Source organism: Macadamia integrifolia, chromosome 13, assembly GCF_013358625.1.
Source record: "Macadamia integrifolia cultivar HAES 741 chromosome 13, SCU_Mint_v3, whole genome shotgun sequence".
Classification (NCBI taxonomy): domain Eukaryota; kingdom Viridiplantae; phylum Streptophyta; class Magnoliopsida; order Proteales; family Proteaceae; genus Macadamia; species Macadamia integrifolia.
In genome coordinates, this window is record NC_056569.1 from 2111975 (window position 1) to 2129424 (window position 17450).

At 37.5% G+C, this 17450-nt stretch overlaps 3 protein-coding genes across 4 annotated transcripts in view; all 3 read right to left on the reverse strand.

Annotated features, from left to right (window-relative positions):
* Positions 1–210: 210 nt before the first annotated feature.
* LOC122059790 lies at positions 211–4809 on the reverse strand. Its single transcript, XM_042622823.1, has 6 exons — positions 2804–4809; positions 1198–1496; positions 1018–1087; positions 851–912; positions 582–714; positions 211–503 (listed from the first exon to the last, which is right to left on the reverse strand). The coding sequence occupies exons 1-6, from the start codon at positions 3060–3062 to the stop codon at positions 496–498; spliced, it is 831 nt and encodes a 276-aa protein (XP_042478757.1). The 5' UTR covers positions 3063–4809; the 3' UTR covers positions 211–495.
* Positions 4810–8501: 3692 nt separating this feature from the next.
* LOC122059791 (RING-H2 finger protein ATL73-like) lies at positions 8502–8990 on the reverse strand. Its single transcript, XM_042622824.1, has one exon. It carries the CDS (start codon positions 8988–8990, stop codon positions 8502–8504), a length of 489 nt encoding a protein of 162 aa, XP_042478758.1.
* A 2706-nt stretch (positions 8991–11696) lies between these two features.
* Positions 11697–17450, reverse strand: part of LOC122059903 (eukaryotic translation initiation factor 3 subunit A-like) — a 10730-nt gene continuing 4976 nt past the window's right edge. For both annotated transcript variants that reach the window (XM_042622968.1, XM_042622967.1), the window contains exons 8-14: positions 17156–17317; positions 15600–15821; positions 15281–15487; positions 14953–15159; positions 13099–13179; positions 12515–12716; positions 11697–12339 (exon numbers count right to left, since the gene is read on the reverse strand). In XM_042622968.1, the coding sequence (XP_042478902.1) occupies positions 11879–12339; positions 12515–12716; positions 13099–13179; positions 14953–15159; positions 15281–15487; positions 15600–15821; positions 17156–17317 (1542 nt within the window). In that variant the 3' untranslated portion in view covers positions 11697–11878. The remainder of the gene's footprint in view (positions 12340–12514; positions 12717–13098; positions 13180–14952; positions 15160–15280; positions 15488–15599; positions 15822–17155; positions 17318–17450) is intronic.

Below are 17450 nucleotides of genomic sequence, written 5' to 3' on the forward strand. Positions count from 1 at the left end.
CTATCGGATATGATGTAATTATCGTACTCTACTAGTCTGTTTTCTTGCTTTGAATCGAAAAAAAAAAAAGGCACGTGTGCTATCTCAAATAAAGCTTGAACATTTTCCTCTGTATTTTCCCTTTAAATTTTGGCTCTGTTTGCTTCCGGGCAAAAACCATGTAAAAGGAGAAGTAAAATCCAACTTTTTTGTAATAATCTGACCCATGGATTTTCCTTTCACACTTTATATGTGAAATTAAATTTCTGTGATATCTTTGAATGGAGTCAGTGATTCATGAAAAAAAGTACAACTTTACATTTTCCCACTTAGTCCAACGATGGAGTGAGGATGTCTTTGTATGGAGTTACTGATCTATGAGAAAAAGTACAACTTTACAATCTCTCATTAAGTTACAGCGCAATGGAGTGAGGATCCTCAAGACCAGCTTGAGATGACGAGCAATCCAAATCTTAGAGCCATCTAACTGAAACAACTTTGAACCAGTCAACCCTCTTATGATTCTGCAAATTAGAAGTTACAAATTAAACAGGACCAAAATTTAAAGTATATCTCTCACATTAACTAGAAGCAATACATACCATGTATGGCTTCCATGTCATCTTCCTTGTACACTCCAAGAGGTAAGCCACGCACAGATAAAAGCATCTCACCATGCTTTGGTAACCTTAGAGTTTTAGTGGTCATGCCAACCGATAACCTGTGGTTACTCACCTGTGATTACAGACTCGGGGTAAGCCACTGAACAAACATTCGAGGCATTCAACCAAATAATAGAATAAGAAATAAGACTCAGCTCCAAACTATTGAAAAACCCATAAACAATCAAGAAGCAACAAAGTAACAAAACCCAGGAGTTTGGAAGGCATCTTGTAACCCAAGCATTTGAGTATCTGACTGCTCCTCCAGAATCTAGAAAACAAAAAGAAGTTCAGAAGGACAAGGAACAACACGAAATTGCATTGAGTCTTAAAGAGTTGCAACAATAATGGAAACAGAAGTGGTGAGTTGACGTACAGAGTCTGGAATCTGCACGTTTGCATGATCCAAAAGGTTTGTTTTCACTGCAGGCAATCAAATATATCTCCTATAAAGATACAATCATTTTAAGAAAGTCAAATCTCTAAGCACCTATCCTTCTAAGCCAATTCATACCAGCTTTACTCGAAAACTCAAAGCCACCAAAATTTGGGATTACACCAGGACAATCCGGATAAGCCATGGACATCCATTGTAAGACAGATGTGCATGTAAGTTTCTTTCATCTGTGTGGCTCATGGACAAGTTCCCATCTTTATCCTTCCATTCCACTTCAAACTGTCCCTCCTTTTCAATTCTTACCACTGACAGGTTAGGTAAATTTTCCTTGAAAAACTGTAGTACAGGGGTTTGTAGTTGTTCCTCTTTGAAATTTGAGCGGAGCAATCTCAACCCTGTTAGAAGAAGTTCAGTCTCCAAATCATGAATTGCCCTAGTAGCAGCAATTTGACGTTCAACTGTAAAAATGAAAAGATTATATTGAAAATCTAGATCATTTGAAGAGAATAAAAATAAGATACCCAAGAAGTTAAATCATGCAAAATAAGAACTCAACTTACTGGATTTCGTCTCAGATAAAAGTACATAGGAATTTCGCAAATAGAGCCATTGCGACACCCATCAAAGGGGTAGTTCCCCACCCAGGAGCTACTTTACCATATTCTGAATTCAATGGTTTCAATAACCCCCCCAGACCTGTTTTCTTTGGACGAGCTCTAGAACTACCCTCAACGCTTTGTGTAGCCATAAATATTAGTATTCCAGATTATACAAGAAGACTAAAGAGAATATAAATGATGGAATTTCTAAAGCGTTGCATCGACCAATATGTCATGGAGGGGACTTTCAAGCCTAATTCTAATTGTTATTTTCTGAACCAAATATATCCACGGGTCCAGTTTGTCTTATTCAGATATTCATGACCAACAAGGAATCTTAGGAAAATATTTTCTAGGTCTCTTTCCTTTTTTTTACATTTCCCTAATCCTAGTATCGTAACCCTGAGCCAAATCCTATTTTCAGAAGATAAAAGAAGGGTTCAGAAAGCAAGAAAGGATAGAAGCAGAGATCCAAAGTAGATGTCACAACACACATCAGAATTCCATAGCTACATCAATAGAAGAAAACCAAAACTAGGATAAAAGTGAAAACTGTAAATTGAAATGAACTGTATCTGTATCACAACAATAACAAGATTCAGTCCAGCAAGATTTATTGACAGAGTTTGTCATACAGCACAACCCACATATCTATGTGCCCAAGTAGAAATATCAAGGAGAGAACCGTCAGTAACACAGACAACCAACAACTTCTCATCTTCACTAACTGAACACAACAATTCCAAGAACCAAAAGTCCAAACCTTTAAACAAGAATCTGCACCCAATCTTGAAAGGAAAGGGGGGTGGGAACCCTCTTCTCATACTTGATACAATAATTCAACTGCATAATAGCAAGCATTAGCGGGGAAAAAAGAGGGGGGGGGGGGGGAAAGCCTCATTAGTACCAGATGCTCTGGTTTCAATGATTTGTCCTAAAAACTGCCTCAAAATTTACAAAAATAGCACCAAACTGTCTCTTCCTCAAATTTAAAAAAATTAACTTAACCTCGAATAGGATTCCAGATTACAATCAGCCAAGTGTAGTAGTTGACTAGTACAGTTTATGAAACATTCCGTCATAATGCAGCACAGTAGATAGAAAAAACAAAAAGATAAAAAAATAATAATAAAAGCTCAATAAGACTACAAAAATTGGAAGCTAACCTTCATGATCTCTTAATGCATCTTGTTGCATCTTAGCTTGAGGCTCTTCGTGTGCATCATTTAGATTTTTGGCAAGTTTTGTAGATGTTTTTGGCACATTTTTCTTAGCTCTTCGTTTTGCCATTGAAAAAAAATGATAATCTCTTATAGCAACCAAATTGGATTTTCCACAATGTTGTGGAAGTCGGGGAGGTACACTTATTTCTTGTCGCCTGCAGTAAAATACAAATTTAAAAGAAAAATTGCAACACTTGTACATGGGCAATTCTATTCGCCAATTATCATAAGCAAAAAAAACAAACAGAATCAATTACTTAGATGTTCCACGAAATTCCAATTGGCACAGAACATCTCTCAATCAGTTTCATCACAGGGTTAAATTGAAAGGGCCTAAACTAAAATAAAAAGAAGCAGCACAGTAGATAGAAAATTAGAGGATGGGCGTGCATTTTGAATCTTTTTAAATTTTCTTGGTGGGTGGAAAACTAATTCATAGAGTGAATCATTCATATGAACAGAGATCTATTCAACTCAATATACACAATATAATTCATGAAGCAATAGCATTCATACGAAAGGAGATAATTAATTTTTATTTTTAATAAGTAGGGGATACTTCAATTTAATACACACAATAGACGTTCATTTACAGGGACTGAGACTAAAAGCCCACAAAAATGCTCACTGCCTGCACTGTAACAAGGCAAACTTGGATTTAATCCCAGCATATCCAGCAAAAGGTAGCAACATATAAGAGTATGGAGGTGAAATTTGAGTCCACAATTCTATTACTTGACTGCCAGGGAGTTCAGCCAAGTAATAGAAGGTTCTTGGCGTGGGTTCAAACATCTGACTTAAAACAGTTTTATTTTGATGGTTTCCACCACCCAGATACTGTTAGGTCAGACAATGGATCTGACCTAACAGTTTTATAAACTTGTCTGCCTGGGAGTTCACAATTTTAATGGTTGTTCTAACGAATTAATGTATCAAGCATTCGACGAAGGTGGATGGTGTAGACTACCCTGTTGTTTGGGGTAACTCCCACCCTAAAACCCACACAATCCTCTTCAATTTTTCGCATCTCCCCGTCATACAGTGAAAGGATCCAAAATGGACCAAAGGGTCCAAATCAATGGACGTTCTGCAACTATTTGGAGCTCCAATGCCCAAAATAAAATAAAATAAAACAAGGGAGAAGAGCAGAGTGAAGAAGACAAATAGAGTAGAAATAAGAAGGGAAAATGTAACAGCAGAATCAAACCTGAAACGCCAAGACTTATAGTTCGCCTTCACATTTTTCAATTGCTATAGAACACTCAGAAATCAGAATTACAGAAGAAATCACTTAAAAAGTCAGAGCCCACGTAGAGGAGAAGAGACACCAACGGCAAATGACAAATGGTAGGTAAAAGCAATAAAATGCAATTACTCGCCTCTCTCGGTTTCCCTCGTCTCCTTCCTTTCCCTACCCCTCTACCATGATCCAGCACTGAATCTCGGCTTTGAGCTCCGACCACGGCATCTTCTGAACTTCTTCGATGGTTAGCTTCCGTAACCCCAACCTGGAGATGCGGTTTCTTCATTGGAATCTCTTCATTGATTTTCCTTGTTCAAATGTGAGGCTATGTTTGGTTATCAAGAAATGAAAAAAGAAGAAAATATTCAAAAAAAAAAAGAAAAAAAATGTTGACCCTCTTCTTTTAGTAATGGAAAATCTTGCTATTTGAAACATAAACAATGACATCTCTAGTAATGGCAAATCATTTTCAAATAATTTTAAAGGATTGAGTTTTTCTGAGGCCATGAGTGAACAGATTTAGATCATCTACAATACCCTCAAGGTGCAATTCCCCCTTAATCTGATTGCATGTGTTTTTATTGATGTGAACGGCTAAGATTAGGGGAGATGAATAATTTGGGTCTGGATTTGCCCTAAAACCCAACCCGATTCAGATGCTTTCCCTTCCTGAAAAACCCACTATCTAATGGCTCCTCTTCCTCTCTCTGTGTAGAACTCAACGACCATACAACCTTTGGCAGAAGCAATGACCATCACCAGGCCTATTGTATACTTAGGCGTAAAGGCTCACATTGTAGCCACCAAGTGTATTGCAAGTTTTCTTGCAGTCAATGGTGTTTGCACAAGGGCCTATATCAACTATCTCCATTTATAGAGATTTAAGTAGCAGTAGTTAGTAACCAGATGGGAGCATATAAAAATAATCCATCTACATCAAAAATAAAGAAGAGATATACGGGGAGAGAGGGTGTCATATCCATAGTTAGCAATTCGGCCGAATAATTCGCGAATTATTCGGCCGAACCGAATTTTAAAGAATTTTATCAAAAATTCGGACCGAATCCGAATTAAAAATAAAATTCTTTAAAATTCGCGACTTTTTCAAAACAGAATATAATTCGCGAATAATTCGGACCGAATCCGAATTAAATCGAATTATTCGGTCCATTTAAACATTATTTTAAAAAAAAACCAAAAATAAAAAATAAAAAATAAAAAAAAATAAAAAAAAAAACAAATTTTTTTTTTAAAAAAACCCCAATAAGATTTTTTGACCGCTTTTTTGACCGAATCCTTAAATTAATCGTCCGAATTATTCCGAATAATTCTCCGTCCGAATAATTCCCGAATCCGAATTTGCTAACTATGGTCATATCTTGACCGTCTTTTTTTTCAGTGGAAAACTTTGTCGTATTTTGAAAGTTTTTTCTTACCCTTGACAATAGAAAAATAAGGGGGCAAATTCTAAATATACTTTTAGAATCTACCCCTGCCCCAAGCTTTTGTAGAATACATGCATGCCAAGTGTGATGCTGCTTACTCCCACAGTTAAAAAGCAGCTTCCTTAGTTGGTTTCCTTTCCACCCCTTTCTCAAAAGACATGTTAAGAAGCTATTCATGCCCCTTTATGAGGAAAAACTTCACTCCCTCTTTTCAGAGATGGATAACATTGTTTGAAGGAAAATACCGTCAAGATTGAGGAAAGTTGCAAGCAATGGCCCTTTATGGCTTACCTTGCTTTGCTATAAACTCTTCCCCTGTAAATCCCTATCGGTAGTATAAACAAACTAATTTCCGATATATATATATATATATATATTAAATACTTTTTTGTTTAATTTTCTTGTTTTACATTTGTAATAAAAAACATAGTTGGAAAATCAGGTTTTTTACTTGATTTGCCCTGTTCAAAGCTTGATGAGTTGGGTGAGTCAAACTTGATCGGGGCGATTTTTTTTTTTTAATCTCTTATTTCTTTTCTTTCCTTGAGTGAAGAGAGCTAAGACTATGGTTTCTTCACCGGTGAGAAGAAAAAAGGGGGCTAAACAAAAACTCTATGATTAATTTGTTTAATTGTAGAGTAAACTTAAGCTAAGTTTGTGAATAATACATGGCCTAATAAAAAAATTTGATTTGGTGAGTTTCACATAACTCAGGCAAAAACAGTAAGTCAATAAAAACTAGCATTGATTTGAATCTGGTCTATCATTTCTTAAACTTGAATAAGTTTTCATGACTCTTGACTAAGTTTCATGTTTTTTTAACTTGAGTTGGATGACACACCTCGATCAAAACCTAATTTTCGAATTGTGATCAAATTATCTTTAGTACGTGTAAGATATAGTTTTAATTGTTAAATGAAATTAAAAAAAAAAAAAAAAAAAAAAACAAGAGTATCAAAATAATTTGAATCCAACAGTTATTTATCTTTTCTTATTATTTTAAATAAACTTCATTTAGACAAGAAGAAAAGAAGGAAAATCAGTTTGAACAAGATTACACAGAGAATCAGTTCTAGCTCTATGAATTAACTGGTGAGCAAAATTTTCTCTGCTACGACATTATTTGATCAATTTAATGATTACAAATTCTTGAGACAAATATTCAAGATCTATTAGAAAAACTATTGGAAAAAAAGAAGTAAATAATTCCCATGGCCAGCATCCCTGATCTACAAGAAAAAGAGAAGCAATCTCTTTGAAAAAGAGTATCGAAAATAATTTAAGACAAACAGTTTCCTTTGGAAAAGAGAAATGAAATCTAAAGGTTACTTTTTATCAGGTCCCATAAAAGAATATCATACCATGAAATGATAAAAAGAAGGAAGGCCCATTCCATATCTTCTTGTTCTTTTTTTTTTTTTCCTAAAGTCAAGCTTATAATTTGAAAACAAAAATATTAAAGAATCTTTCTATTTTTTTTTTTTTTAAATAGGCCTTACAATCATAATCTTTATTTTACGGACAAAGATTTCCAAGCAATGAATGAATTTTCGTTCACCGCGGTCCCAGGAAAACTCGATCCTTATTTTATTTGCTCTTTTTGCGAGCTAGGTACCATTTGTGGAATTTTTCAATTCTCTCTCAGGTGTGTCAACTGGTCTAACCTAGTAAGTTTCAATCAGGCCTGGTTCGGCTGATCGGTTCCATTCTATTTAAAGCTTCATACTATTATCAATCATTCAGATTAACGAGCCTCGTAGGCAAAGTTTAGGACACATTTCTATTTGACTAATCCATTAGCAATCCATAATCAAGCTTATATTAATTGGACTATTCGGGTTATATTGGTTAATCACTCTATATATAGACCTTAAGTAACAAGCTATGATCAGATTAAATCGCTTAAACGGTTGATCTTGGCCTGGTGTCCATTGGAATACGATCAAAGATTGTCATCGATATTTTTGGGATCACGGTAGGCCCAACACTGGACAATTTACTACTCAATCGATGGTGTCAAACTTTGATCGATAGGGCCTATCGGTGTGGGCTAGCATTTGGGATTTGGCTCATCTAGTATTGGTGAATCAAGAATTGGAGATGAGCCCAATCCTACCTTACATATTGGGTGCAAAGATAAAGGTTACATATGGATGCCAAGTAAAGTAAGGAAAATATTGCAAAAGGCATAATTAGACAAAATCATAATTACACAATGATATTTTGTGTTAACCTCTCTCCTCAATTCAATTTCTTTTTTAAATTTTTTTCTTTTCCTGGCAACCAAACATAACCTATTGTAGGAACCATTAAATGGCATATTGTACACCACCCTTGGAAGAATGCTGCTTTTCCTAGTAAGGGTGTGGTTTAGGGATATTCATCATCAATTCAGCAATAATGTGAAATAATATCAAGGGCTTCTCCGAATTCAATAAAAGTTTCTTCAAGCTATAGTGATAACTAATTGATGTTGGAGGTCAACTTCATGTCTTGTAACACAGGGAGGGGGAAGGAATCATCCAAGTATGTGGTTGGCCTTCATTTCACTGTCTCCACATATTTTTCTGAATTCTTTCAATTGTTTCAATTTCATATTTTAGGGTTCTTTTATGCCCCAAGATATGGAACTCTTCCACCTCTATCAAGAATTACAACAAAACTTGGTGAATTTCATATGCTTAATTCTCTTTCATAATCACTGACTTGTAGCTTTCATAGAAAGCATTTCTTTGTTGCAACTTGAGCAATTAATCTAACTTTAAGTACACATCCAATAAAAGAATGATGCTTGTAGAGCTTAATTCAAGATAAAGAAAGAAAGGAGATAAGAAGTTGAACACAAATTTAGAACAAAAATTACTAGAGAGGTCACAGTCACATCCTTGGAAAAGGCTCAAAAATACTCATTATAATCTTCATAAAGGTAATACAAGTTCATGTAGCTCAGCTCTCACACTATCTCTACCTGCTTATCATAGTCGTCGTTACACTTGAGTTGATGCCGGCAAGTAGGGCAGGAGGAATGAGAAAGAAGCCAAGTATCGATGCAAGCGACATGAAACCGGTGATTACACTTAGGTAGTACTCGTATCCGGTCACCATCGGAGAAGTCCACAAGGCAAATAGCACAATTGGAAGTGTAAGTTGGTGAGCCGGACGTGGTCGCGTATGTTGAAGTAGGTAGTGCTACCATGTCCTTCTTCTTAAGCCCTGAGTTCAAGTGGCGAGAGGCAACCCATTGGATAGGTTGGGTTAGTGCACGGTGAGTGCCTCTAACCACACACTGAAGCTTGGAATTGAGGCCAAGGGCACAGACTAAAGCACATAACATGGCAGCAAGGATGACTATAACATTGAAGTCCAGAGATGGTCCATTTGGTACTACTGCGGATGAGATGCTTGCAGTGGGGCTTTGAGTTGGAGATATGAATTTATCCATTGAGAGGGAGAGGGAGAAGGGAAAGAAGAATAAATTAGAGGGAGAGACAGAAATGGGAAGGGAGAAGAGAAGGGAGGCAGGCCACATCGTAGCCTCAAAAGCTACACTAGCCGGGGCCAAAAACCCTCAAGAGATGGTGTTGATTAAATGAAGGGAAATTTTGGATTGGGATATGCTTACGTGATAACCCACTGCCCACCCTTTTTTGCCCTTTATGCGCTCAAAAGCCATAGGCATCTTGGAGGACCCCATCTCTCTCTCTCTCTCTCTCTCTCTCTTCGGTTCACTGCATTACTACACTTTTACCGTTGAGAGGAAAAAGGGTTTTACTTTACTTGGATTGTTGGACATGTAAAGGTTAAAAAACTGAAAGCTTTAAGGTGGGGAGGAAAGAGATGAACTACTGAGGATATGACAAGTGATCAGTGTGGATAAGTCATTTGATCTTCTCAGGTTCAGTTGAAAGCATTTTTGTTTCTCATAGTGGGAAAAGGGTCATAAAATGTACATGTCATTAGTGAACAAAAATCAAAATCTGCAGTGGTAGAAAACTTTCAAGAGATTAAGAAGCAACTCTAGCTAGCTTCAAACTCAAAAGTGAAATTAATACTAAGACTATGTTTGGTTGCAAAGGAAATTAAAGGGAAGAGAAGTGAAATTTTCATACATAAAAAAGAAATATATGTAATCATTACCCCATGTGACTATATCATTACTTCAAATCATTCCATATTTAGTTATAAAATTTTTTACTTTATATCTAAAACCCTTTGCTATAATATGTAAAATAAAAGTTACATGTAAAATGTATCATTACCAAATATGGTTAAAAAAATCAAGTAGTTTATATATAATCACATTGAATCACATAGGATAATGATTATAAACATTCATTTTTAAGTATGAAAATTCCACTTTCCTTCTGTTTAAATTCCCCTTGCAAGCAAACGGAGCCTAAAGGAGATATTTTACAGAATTATCCTCATTTGGGTACCACTTTTACACCTTTCTCTCGTCATTCAGTAACACTTTTACCTATTAAATGGAAGAAAACTTAGAACACCTCTCTCTCTCTCTCTCTCTAATGATATGTATTGAGTCATGTGGGCCTATATTGACCCCACAATTACATGAACCATATCATACTAGGATTAAACGCAAATCATTCATCTCTCATTGAAAATAGTGAAGTACTAAACACCCCTATGTAAGTGACCTCAAGAAAGTAAAATGAGTTGAACTTAGACCCACACGTTTTCTGAGGTGAAGATCCCTTGCATACTCTAGCTACCCCATTGGGGTTCTCACTCTCAATAAGTATATGTTGATCATGATTTGATTTGACTGGGAGCATTAGTTGATTCTTAGGTGGATTCTTTGGGTGAATATAAAACTCGATGGTAGTGAATTAGGGTGATAGGCTACACGTTAAATTTGCCATTAGACATTATTAGGAAAGCTGGTCCATTCATGGTAGACCACAGAGAAAGGAAAAGTGTGGCTCATATGGTTTTTATATCTTACACTAGATCATTAATGGACCAATCACAGGCTAAAAATTATACACAATGAAAGGTTTCGTGAGCTTTTTGCACATATTGTTGTGTCTAAGTGGAGCCACGTGTAAAACCACTTAAGAGGAGGCTACCTCTCATAAGTTTGGATAATTGTTCTATCTTGTGCTCTCTAAAGGAGAGAAGACTCAATCCTTTTCTCCTGTTGTTGTAAAGTTGCCATCAAATTATGGAGAAATGCCACCACCATGGAGATAATGTGTTTTTAAATTTCTCTTTTTGTTGTGTGGCTTTCTTTCCATTGAGTTCTTCATCTGTTTCGATCTAAGAAATTGAAAAAGTAAAGCAGAAACAAAAACCTAAATACATAATTGATTAATTAATTATAATTTGAGAGAGGGTTTCCCATAACGCGCCAATATCTCTAATAGAAAATGGTTTCACATGAGATCTACATGGGTCAAAACAGGAAAGACCGTCAAATGTGAGTCACATAATAAGGTGCATGCTAGAACCTCTATTTTGACATTTTTTTTTATTAATTTAAATATATGACTCACTTAGAGTTAGAGGAGCCTTTCATCAAAAACTAACAAATAGGAAGAAATTTTCCTTTACCAAACAGTGAACATCACTGCATGAATCGACCAGATGAGAAAGTCGGTCCCAACAAATATGATAATCAAAATTTTCAAACAAATTACTTAGCTTCTTATAAAAGAGTATGACACTGACATTTAAACTTCACTGAAATTTTTCTGTCAAGATATATTTTTTTTTTTTTTCTTCAAATACTTTATCTTAATTTGAAGAAATAATCCTGAGTCTCCATGTAATGTGAAGATTTCGATCTTCTAAGGATTGTGATGGAAGATACCAAGCCAAGGGTTATGCCTCATTGTGAACTCTTGTGAATATGATGATATTAAGGTCCGAGTTACCTTTACTTAAGGTGAAGAGAGAACATTTTAAGCCATGACATCTTACCTTTAGAGTGAACTGAAGAAGAAAGAAAGTTGCACCTATACACATGGTGAACAGATAACTTTTTAAGCCGCGACATGATTGACATCCTAAGAGATGGTGGGAGGAGATCAGGACACTTATCCGAGACAAATAGACTTTTTTTTCTCATGATAAGCAAAATAGATTAATTACTCTTTGGGAACCTGAAGCTCTTATGGTCAAATAAAAAAAATAAAAAAAAAAACAATAACAAAATTACAAAACAACAAAACAAAACTCTGACGTAAATTCCCTCAAAGGAAGCTAACACCTCTGAACCAAGAGGGGGGAAATTCGGTCATGGGGTAAATTTTCAACAAAATTTTTGCCTCATAAAACTCTCTAGCATAAAAGTGAATGGATCAACAGTCACTGTTCAGTTCCACCACGAGGGAGCCTTGACGATGACCATGTGGAGGACCTTGAGCTACCACTCCCGAATAAGGGCCGACGGTCTTCCCGTCGGTCATCACTACGCCACCTGTCACTGGATTGGGGTGGACGATCATCCTGTCTGCTCCACCTATCAGGTTCCGGAGGTGGAGCACCTCCAGAGCCCTCTTGCCTGTCCCGCCGAAACCTGGGAACATATTTCCCAGAAGATGGTGGTGCAGCAGCTGCTGCTGCTGCTACTGCTACGGGTTCTGGCTGGCGGCCCCCTGAAGGAGGCTCAACAGACTTTGTTGGTGGCTCAGCTGACCTTCCCAATTGAGACTCTCTCATCAACCTCTCCTTCTCTTCCAATTCCTTTTCCCTCTTCCTCTGCTTTTCAGCAATTTCATTCAACTTTGCAAGACGTTCTGCTTCTTCCTTCTTTCGCCTCTCAAGCTCTGCAAATCCATGAAATTCCAACCAAATACCATTAGATGCAGTGAAACAAACCGTGAAATAGTCAGCCCCCATCCCCAAGAACCTGCTTCCATATAGAGGTGCAGAGCTTCCTCAGATTTTTCTCTCCTGATCTATATTTTAATTTACCTAAGGATAAATGCAAAGTCAAAATACCTTCATGCTTCCGAGCAGCCTCCTCTTCCTCCAACCTTTTCAACCTCTCCTCTTCAGATTTGAGATGAAGTATCAACTTCCTCTTAGTCTCCCTCTCCAGCTTACGTGCCTGCAGAAGATGCCTGATTCGCTCCTCTCTCTCCATCTTTAATTTATTAAATTCAGCTTCTCGACGACTAACAATTTTCTCCTGGAATATGTTCTGAAATAACAAGATCCAGAAACACTATAATGGATTGAAGTAGAAAAATTAAAATCAGACTACTCAACAGGTCAAGAACTATGCTCTCACACCCTGCAAAATTCACTCTGGTCCATTAACCAGTAATAATTGATTGGACATCCAAAGAACAAACTAGGTCAGACAGGATCTCCCCACCCCCTCCCCAACCAAAAAAAAAAAAGCAGAAAACCACTAGAAAAGTACACAACTAAAGCTCCATTCATTCCCCAAAGGCCAAACTTGACTAGGATGTAGATTCCTATGATGATTAGATCTTGGCTACAAAAACAACTTCACGCACCAATGACAGCTCAAGTGAATTGCAGATACAAGATGATGAGGTAAGGGATAATAAACAAACCTTCTGTTCCAACATATGAGCCAGCCTGTTCTTCTCCTGTAGGTCTCCTGAATACCGCTGTCTGCTCAGCTCAATCTCTTGCTGCAACACAGAATGGACATCCCAGTTAGTAGATTTAAGAAATAATAAGAGAATCAAAGAGGACCGTAAAATATGTCAGGTGTGTCACATCTGAGCATCTGAGCACAGACGGGGGTGTGCGTAGATCTTCGAGAGCTATTGTTCCACCTTTACTCGAGGGGTGGGGGGAGCTAACGGCTATGTTCAACTGATTTCTGTCAGATCTAATTCTTGTCTTTTTAAGGTGGGACCCCTTAGGCCCTTACGTGTTAGATCCTAAACTTCAGCATGTTTTTTTTTTTTTTGGCCTCCTGATGAGTGTGGGCTTTTTGCTCACCAACTGCGCTAGACAATTGTTGTTAACTCAGCATGTTAATCACATGTTCATATAGCTTTTCTTGAGGCCTACATACCCAAACTTCAAATTTTTCAGCAAACTTTTCATTTTATTCGTCCCTTCCACTAACTAATGTACTAAAACAACTCCAATTCAAGCATTCCTAGATGCTTCCAAAAAAGTTCTGTTTCCAGACACTGTTTCAGTCTTGTGTGCTTGACTGATCTCAGAGATTGGAGTGTCTAGCCGTTACTTTTCTATGTTTCTGTCTCCCTCCTCTATATCCCCCCATTATACACAAGACTTGTTTCAGGGACAGGGCTTTTCAATTTAAGCTCAAAGCTTTATGCTTTTCCTTCTAATTCCCTGGGCTTTATTTTTCCTCTCTAGGCAAAGAAAGAGCCTAAATAGTATAGCTTAGAAGGTATGAATGTCGTCCTCCCACATGAAACTCTATGCATATATCTATGAGTTTTATTATTTTTATTTTTCTATTTGACAGCTTTTATATGTAAAATTCAGAGGTTGAAGCTCCTACCCTTTCACTGATTATTTACCAAATCGGTAAAATGTTTTCTGTTGGGGAGTGTGGCCCCTACGCCCAGACACATTTTTTTTTTGGGGGGGGGGTGTTAAATGACCAGCCCGTTCCCCATGAAAGAGAAAAATGACGTTTCAATGGATGCTTCCTTGTACGCTCACATTGGCCCTCGTGCACATGCACTCCCCCTACCAAATTTTAGCTAACAAACTTCTAAATTTCTAGCATGTTATAATTTGGCACGAGTTCTTCTAGGTGAGCACCCCTAGGGGGAATCTCTTGATGACCAACTACTTTTATCAATTGCTACTTGTGCAGAGTTATTAGAAAATTGTAAGCAATCCACCAAATTTATGATTTTATGTAGATAACTTTTCGTGCTTTTTTGATGCACCTTTTAACCAGACACTTCATGTATCCACTAAGCACCCAAGACTACACAACATGACCAGGGTATAGGTGTGGGCTTATTCAAGACACACCCAACAGTAGGATACTCAGACATGTCTGTGAAGGAGAAGAATATTAACCCATTCTTTTCTGACACACTGAACACATGTCCCTTTGTTAAACATTAACCCCCATTTTAGCACATTTTAAGCAAAGTCTGCACATCCATACCATTTTTTGGCACATGTACCCATCTCCAAAGTTTTGAAGATCAGGTGGATCTGACCTAAACATATTCCTATACCGGATCACCGTAAGAAAACCCATAAAAAAAAAAGTGTACCCAGTGCACAAGGCCCCTGCCACTGTGGGGTCTGGGGAGGTCATTATTTATGCAGCCTTACCCCCACTTCGCGGAGAGGCTGTTTACTATGTTGCAATGGAGCAACCTTACCGTTTGCCTAGGTCCACCCTCTTAAACCCATTAAAAACAGTTGAGCCAAAAAATAGGAAAATTAGAACATACCTGCTGCTCATGCTCATGAAGTATTTCTTCTTCCACCAGCCGCTTTTGATATGCAGCCTCTATTAAAGGTGCCTCCTCTTCTCTCTTTGCTCTTTCCATATAATCCATTGTTTTGGCAAGTTTCTGTAATTTCTTCTCCATTTCCTGCCTCTCTCTGAGTTGCTCACTCAAAGCCAATTCAATCAATGTCTGTTTGGTCACTTTCTCCTGCAAAGACATACAGTTTTCAAACTGCATATTGGAAAGAATCCAACAAAAGAAAAGGCTCTTCATAATAGAAGAGAGTATATAAATGAAAAAGGGGAAACAACAAATAAAATAAACTCACTCCTTCTATGACTGGCTTCTTTCCCTTCTTTTTACTACGTTTCTCTGCTTCCTGAAGCAAAGCTTGGGCTTCTTCCAGTTCCCTCTCTTCAATTTCCCGGCGAATCCTTTGTTCCTCCCTTCGGGAATATTCAGTAGCAAGTCTCTTCTGTTCTGCCTCTTCGGTTATCTTCTGTATTTTTAATCTCTTAGACTCTTCCTCTCGCTCCTGAAGAATACAAATCAAATGTTTAAACGGAAATGATTTATTCACATCCCAATCAGAAAAATCCATCAAGTTGCAAGCCGTCCATTCACACAGAAACAAAAATAGGTATTACCATTTCCAGCATTTGCCGTTCATGTTCTTCCTTGCGTTTCTCAATTATCGATTTCCGAGCAAGAAGCCTCTTGTGTTCTTTATCCACAATCTCAGCTAAAGCAGGCAAAGTTTCACCTAATCTGGATGCTTTCTTCACTGGAGGATAAATCAGGGTCCTTGCTTTATTAAGAGATTCAGCAAGAACGGTAAGGCTATCGCGAAGCCTGTCTGATTCAAGGTCCTGATAAGAAGCCCAATGTCAGTGACAACATGGAGGAAATAAATGCAAAGCAGGAAACTTTAAAATGCAGGAAGAAAATTATTGATAGGTATCATGTCTTTGTGCATGACAGGGTATGCTGCAAGTTGATTGAGTTAAAAGAGAGATAGGTCAGAAACGACTTGGGTTGAAATGGTATGCAAACATACTTCAGTACTTGAGGATTATGGAAGATAAAGCCCTAGATAAAGTGGACTGGTGAAACAGGAATAAAGTGGATGACAACAAGTGATTAGGTTAAGGTTTGGTCGAGTTGAGTTTCATGCAAGTCTTCAAAGTGAGTTTGAGTGGTATGCCTTTGTGGATAATGACCAACAACAACAGAGGGAGAAAATATTTTTGGAGGACTTGACCTATGATAGAGTTAACACAAGCAAGTTTATCAGAATAAGGCTCGAAAAGGAAATTTCTAAAATTCTGTCTCATTGGGAAATGGAAATATTCAATTGTAGAAAGAAACGTGTCTTTGGCAAGGATCCAAAGACTATGTTCCACAATAATATATCAGAATGAGAAGCAAATTGACCACAGCTACAAAATATATCAAAGTATGAGGGGAGTTGAAGCGTGAATTCCTGACAGTGCAAGTAGTCTACAGAATCAAGAATAGTAATCCAATGTGAATGACAATTCAAAAACCCATAAACCCAATGGGTCTAATGGTGTTTACACTACAAAAGTCTGTCCAGCACAGATATTTTGAATTTGATCCAGGATCTGATTGGTATGCATGGATCCTGAGCCAGATTGGATTAAGAGGACTGTCCAATACAACTACAGCAACAACAACACAAAACTAAGCCTTATCCCAACTTAATGGGGTCGGTTACATGGATCCCACAAAACAAAGTAGGAAGAACTATGGTCTAAACAGAGAAAAAGGGGAATGAAGGGACGCATAAATGAAAGGGGAGGGGGACGGGAGGGGGAGGGGGGGGGGGGGGAAATGAAAGGAGAAGTGAAAATGAAAATTGACAAGAAGGACAAACAACAGAGGAAAGAGGCACACCCAACAAGTCAAGAGACTATCCGCTAAATGGGATTGTCCAATCCTTGATTAAAATAAGCTAACTGAAACTAGGATTTGATCACCCTGGCCAATCCTGATCTGATCCAGCCAATCCATTAGTGGATCAAGAGGTCATTGAATGGTATGTCCATCATGCCAGTATGCAAGGCATAGAGATGTTCCCTAGAATTTAACCTCACCACATTGCAAATACACATAATTTTTTTTTTCCATCACCAACTAAAATATCAAAATTTTATTTTACCAAAAGAGCACAAGAACTCACCAAATTACCAAATACAATAGCACCCTTCTTATGGTCAACTTTCATGGTGATGAAATTATATTTAACAGCATCAACAGAAATCTTTTCCACAATGGAGAAATCAAAAAATGGGATCATCCTAGATAGCACCTCAATCTTCATCGTCTGATAAACCTGGGAAACCTGGAAAACCAGAAAGCAACCAGTTAAGAAGGCAAATCCCCCACCCACTGGCCCAGAAACAAAAAGGTATGCACGGAAATTGAAATTGAAATTGTTAGATCAACTTCTACGTGAGTACTCCCACCCCACCCCC

Bases quoted from the DNA above. Each gene is read 5' to 3' on its own strand.
- LOC122059790 (XM_042622823.1), bottom strand. From the start codon at position 3,062: ATGTACAAGTGTTGCAATTTTTCTTTTAAATTTGTATTTTACTGCAGG. The intron at 1,497-2,803 runs GTTAGCTTCCAA...TCATTTTTACAG, and splicing joins TGCATTAAGAGATCATGAAG to TTGAACGTCAAATTGCTGCT. The intron at 1,088-1,197 runs TAATCCCAAATT...GTATCTTTATAG, and splicing joins TTATCCGGATTGTCCTGGTG to GAGATATATTTGATTGCCTG.
- LOC122059791 (XM_042622824.1), bottom strand. From the start codon at position 8,990: ATGGATAAATTCATATCTCCAACTCAAAGCCCCACTGCAAGCATCTCA.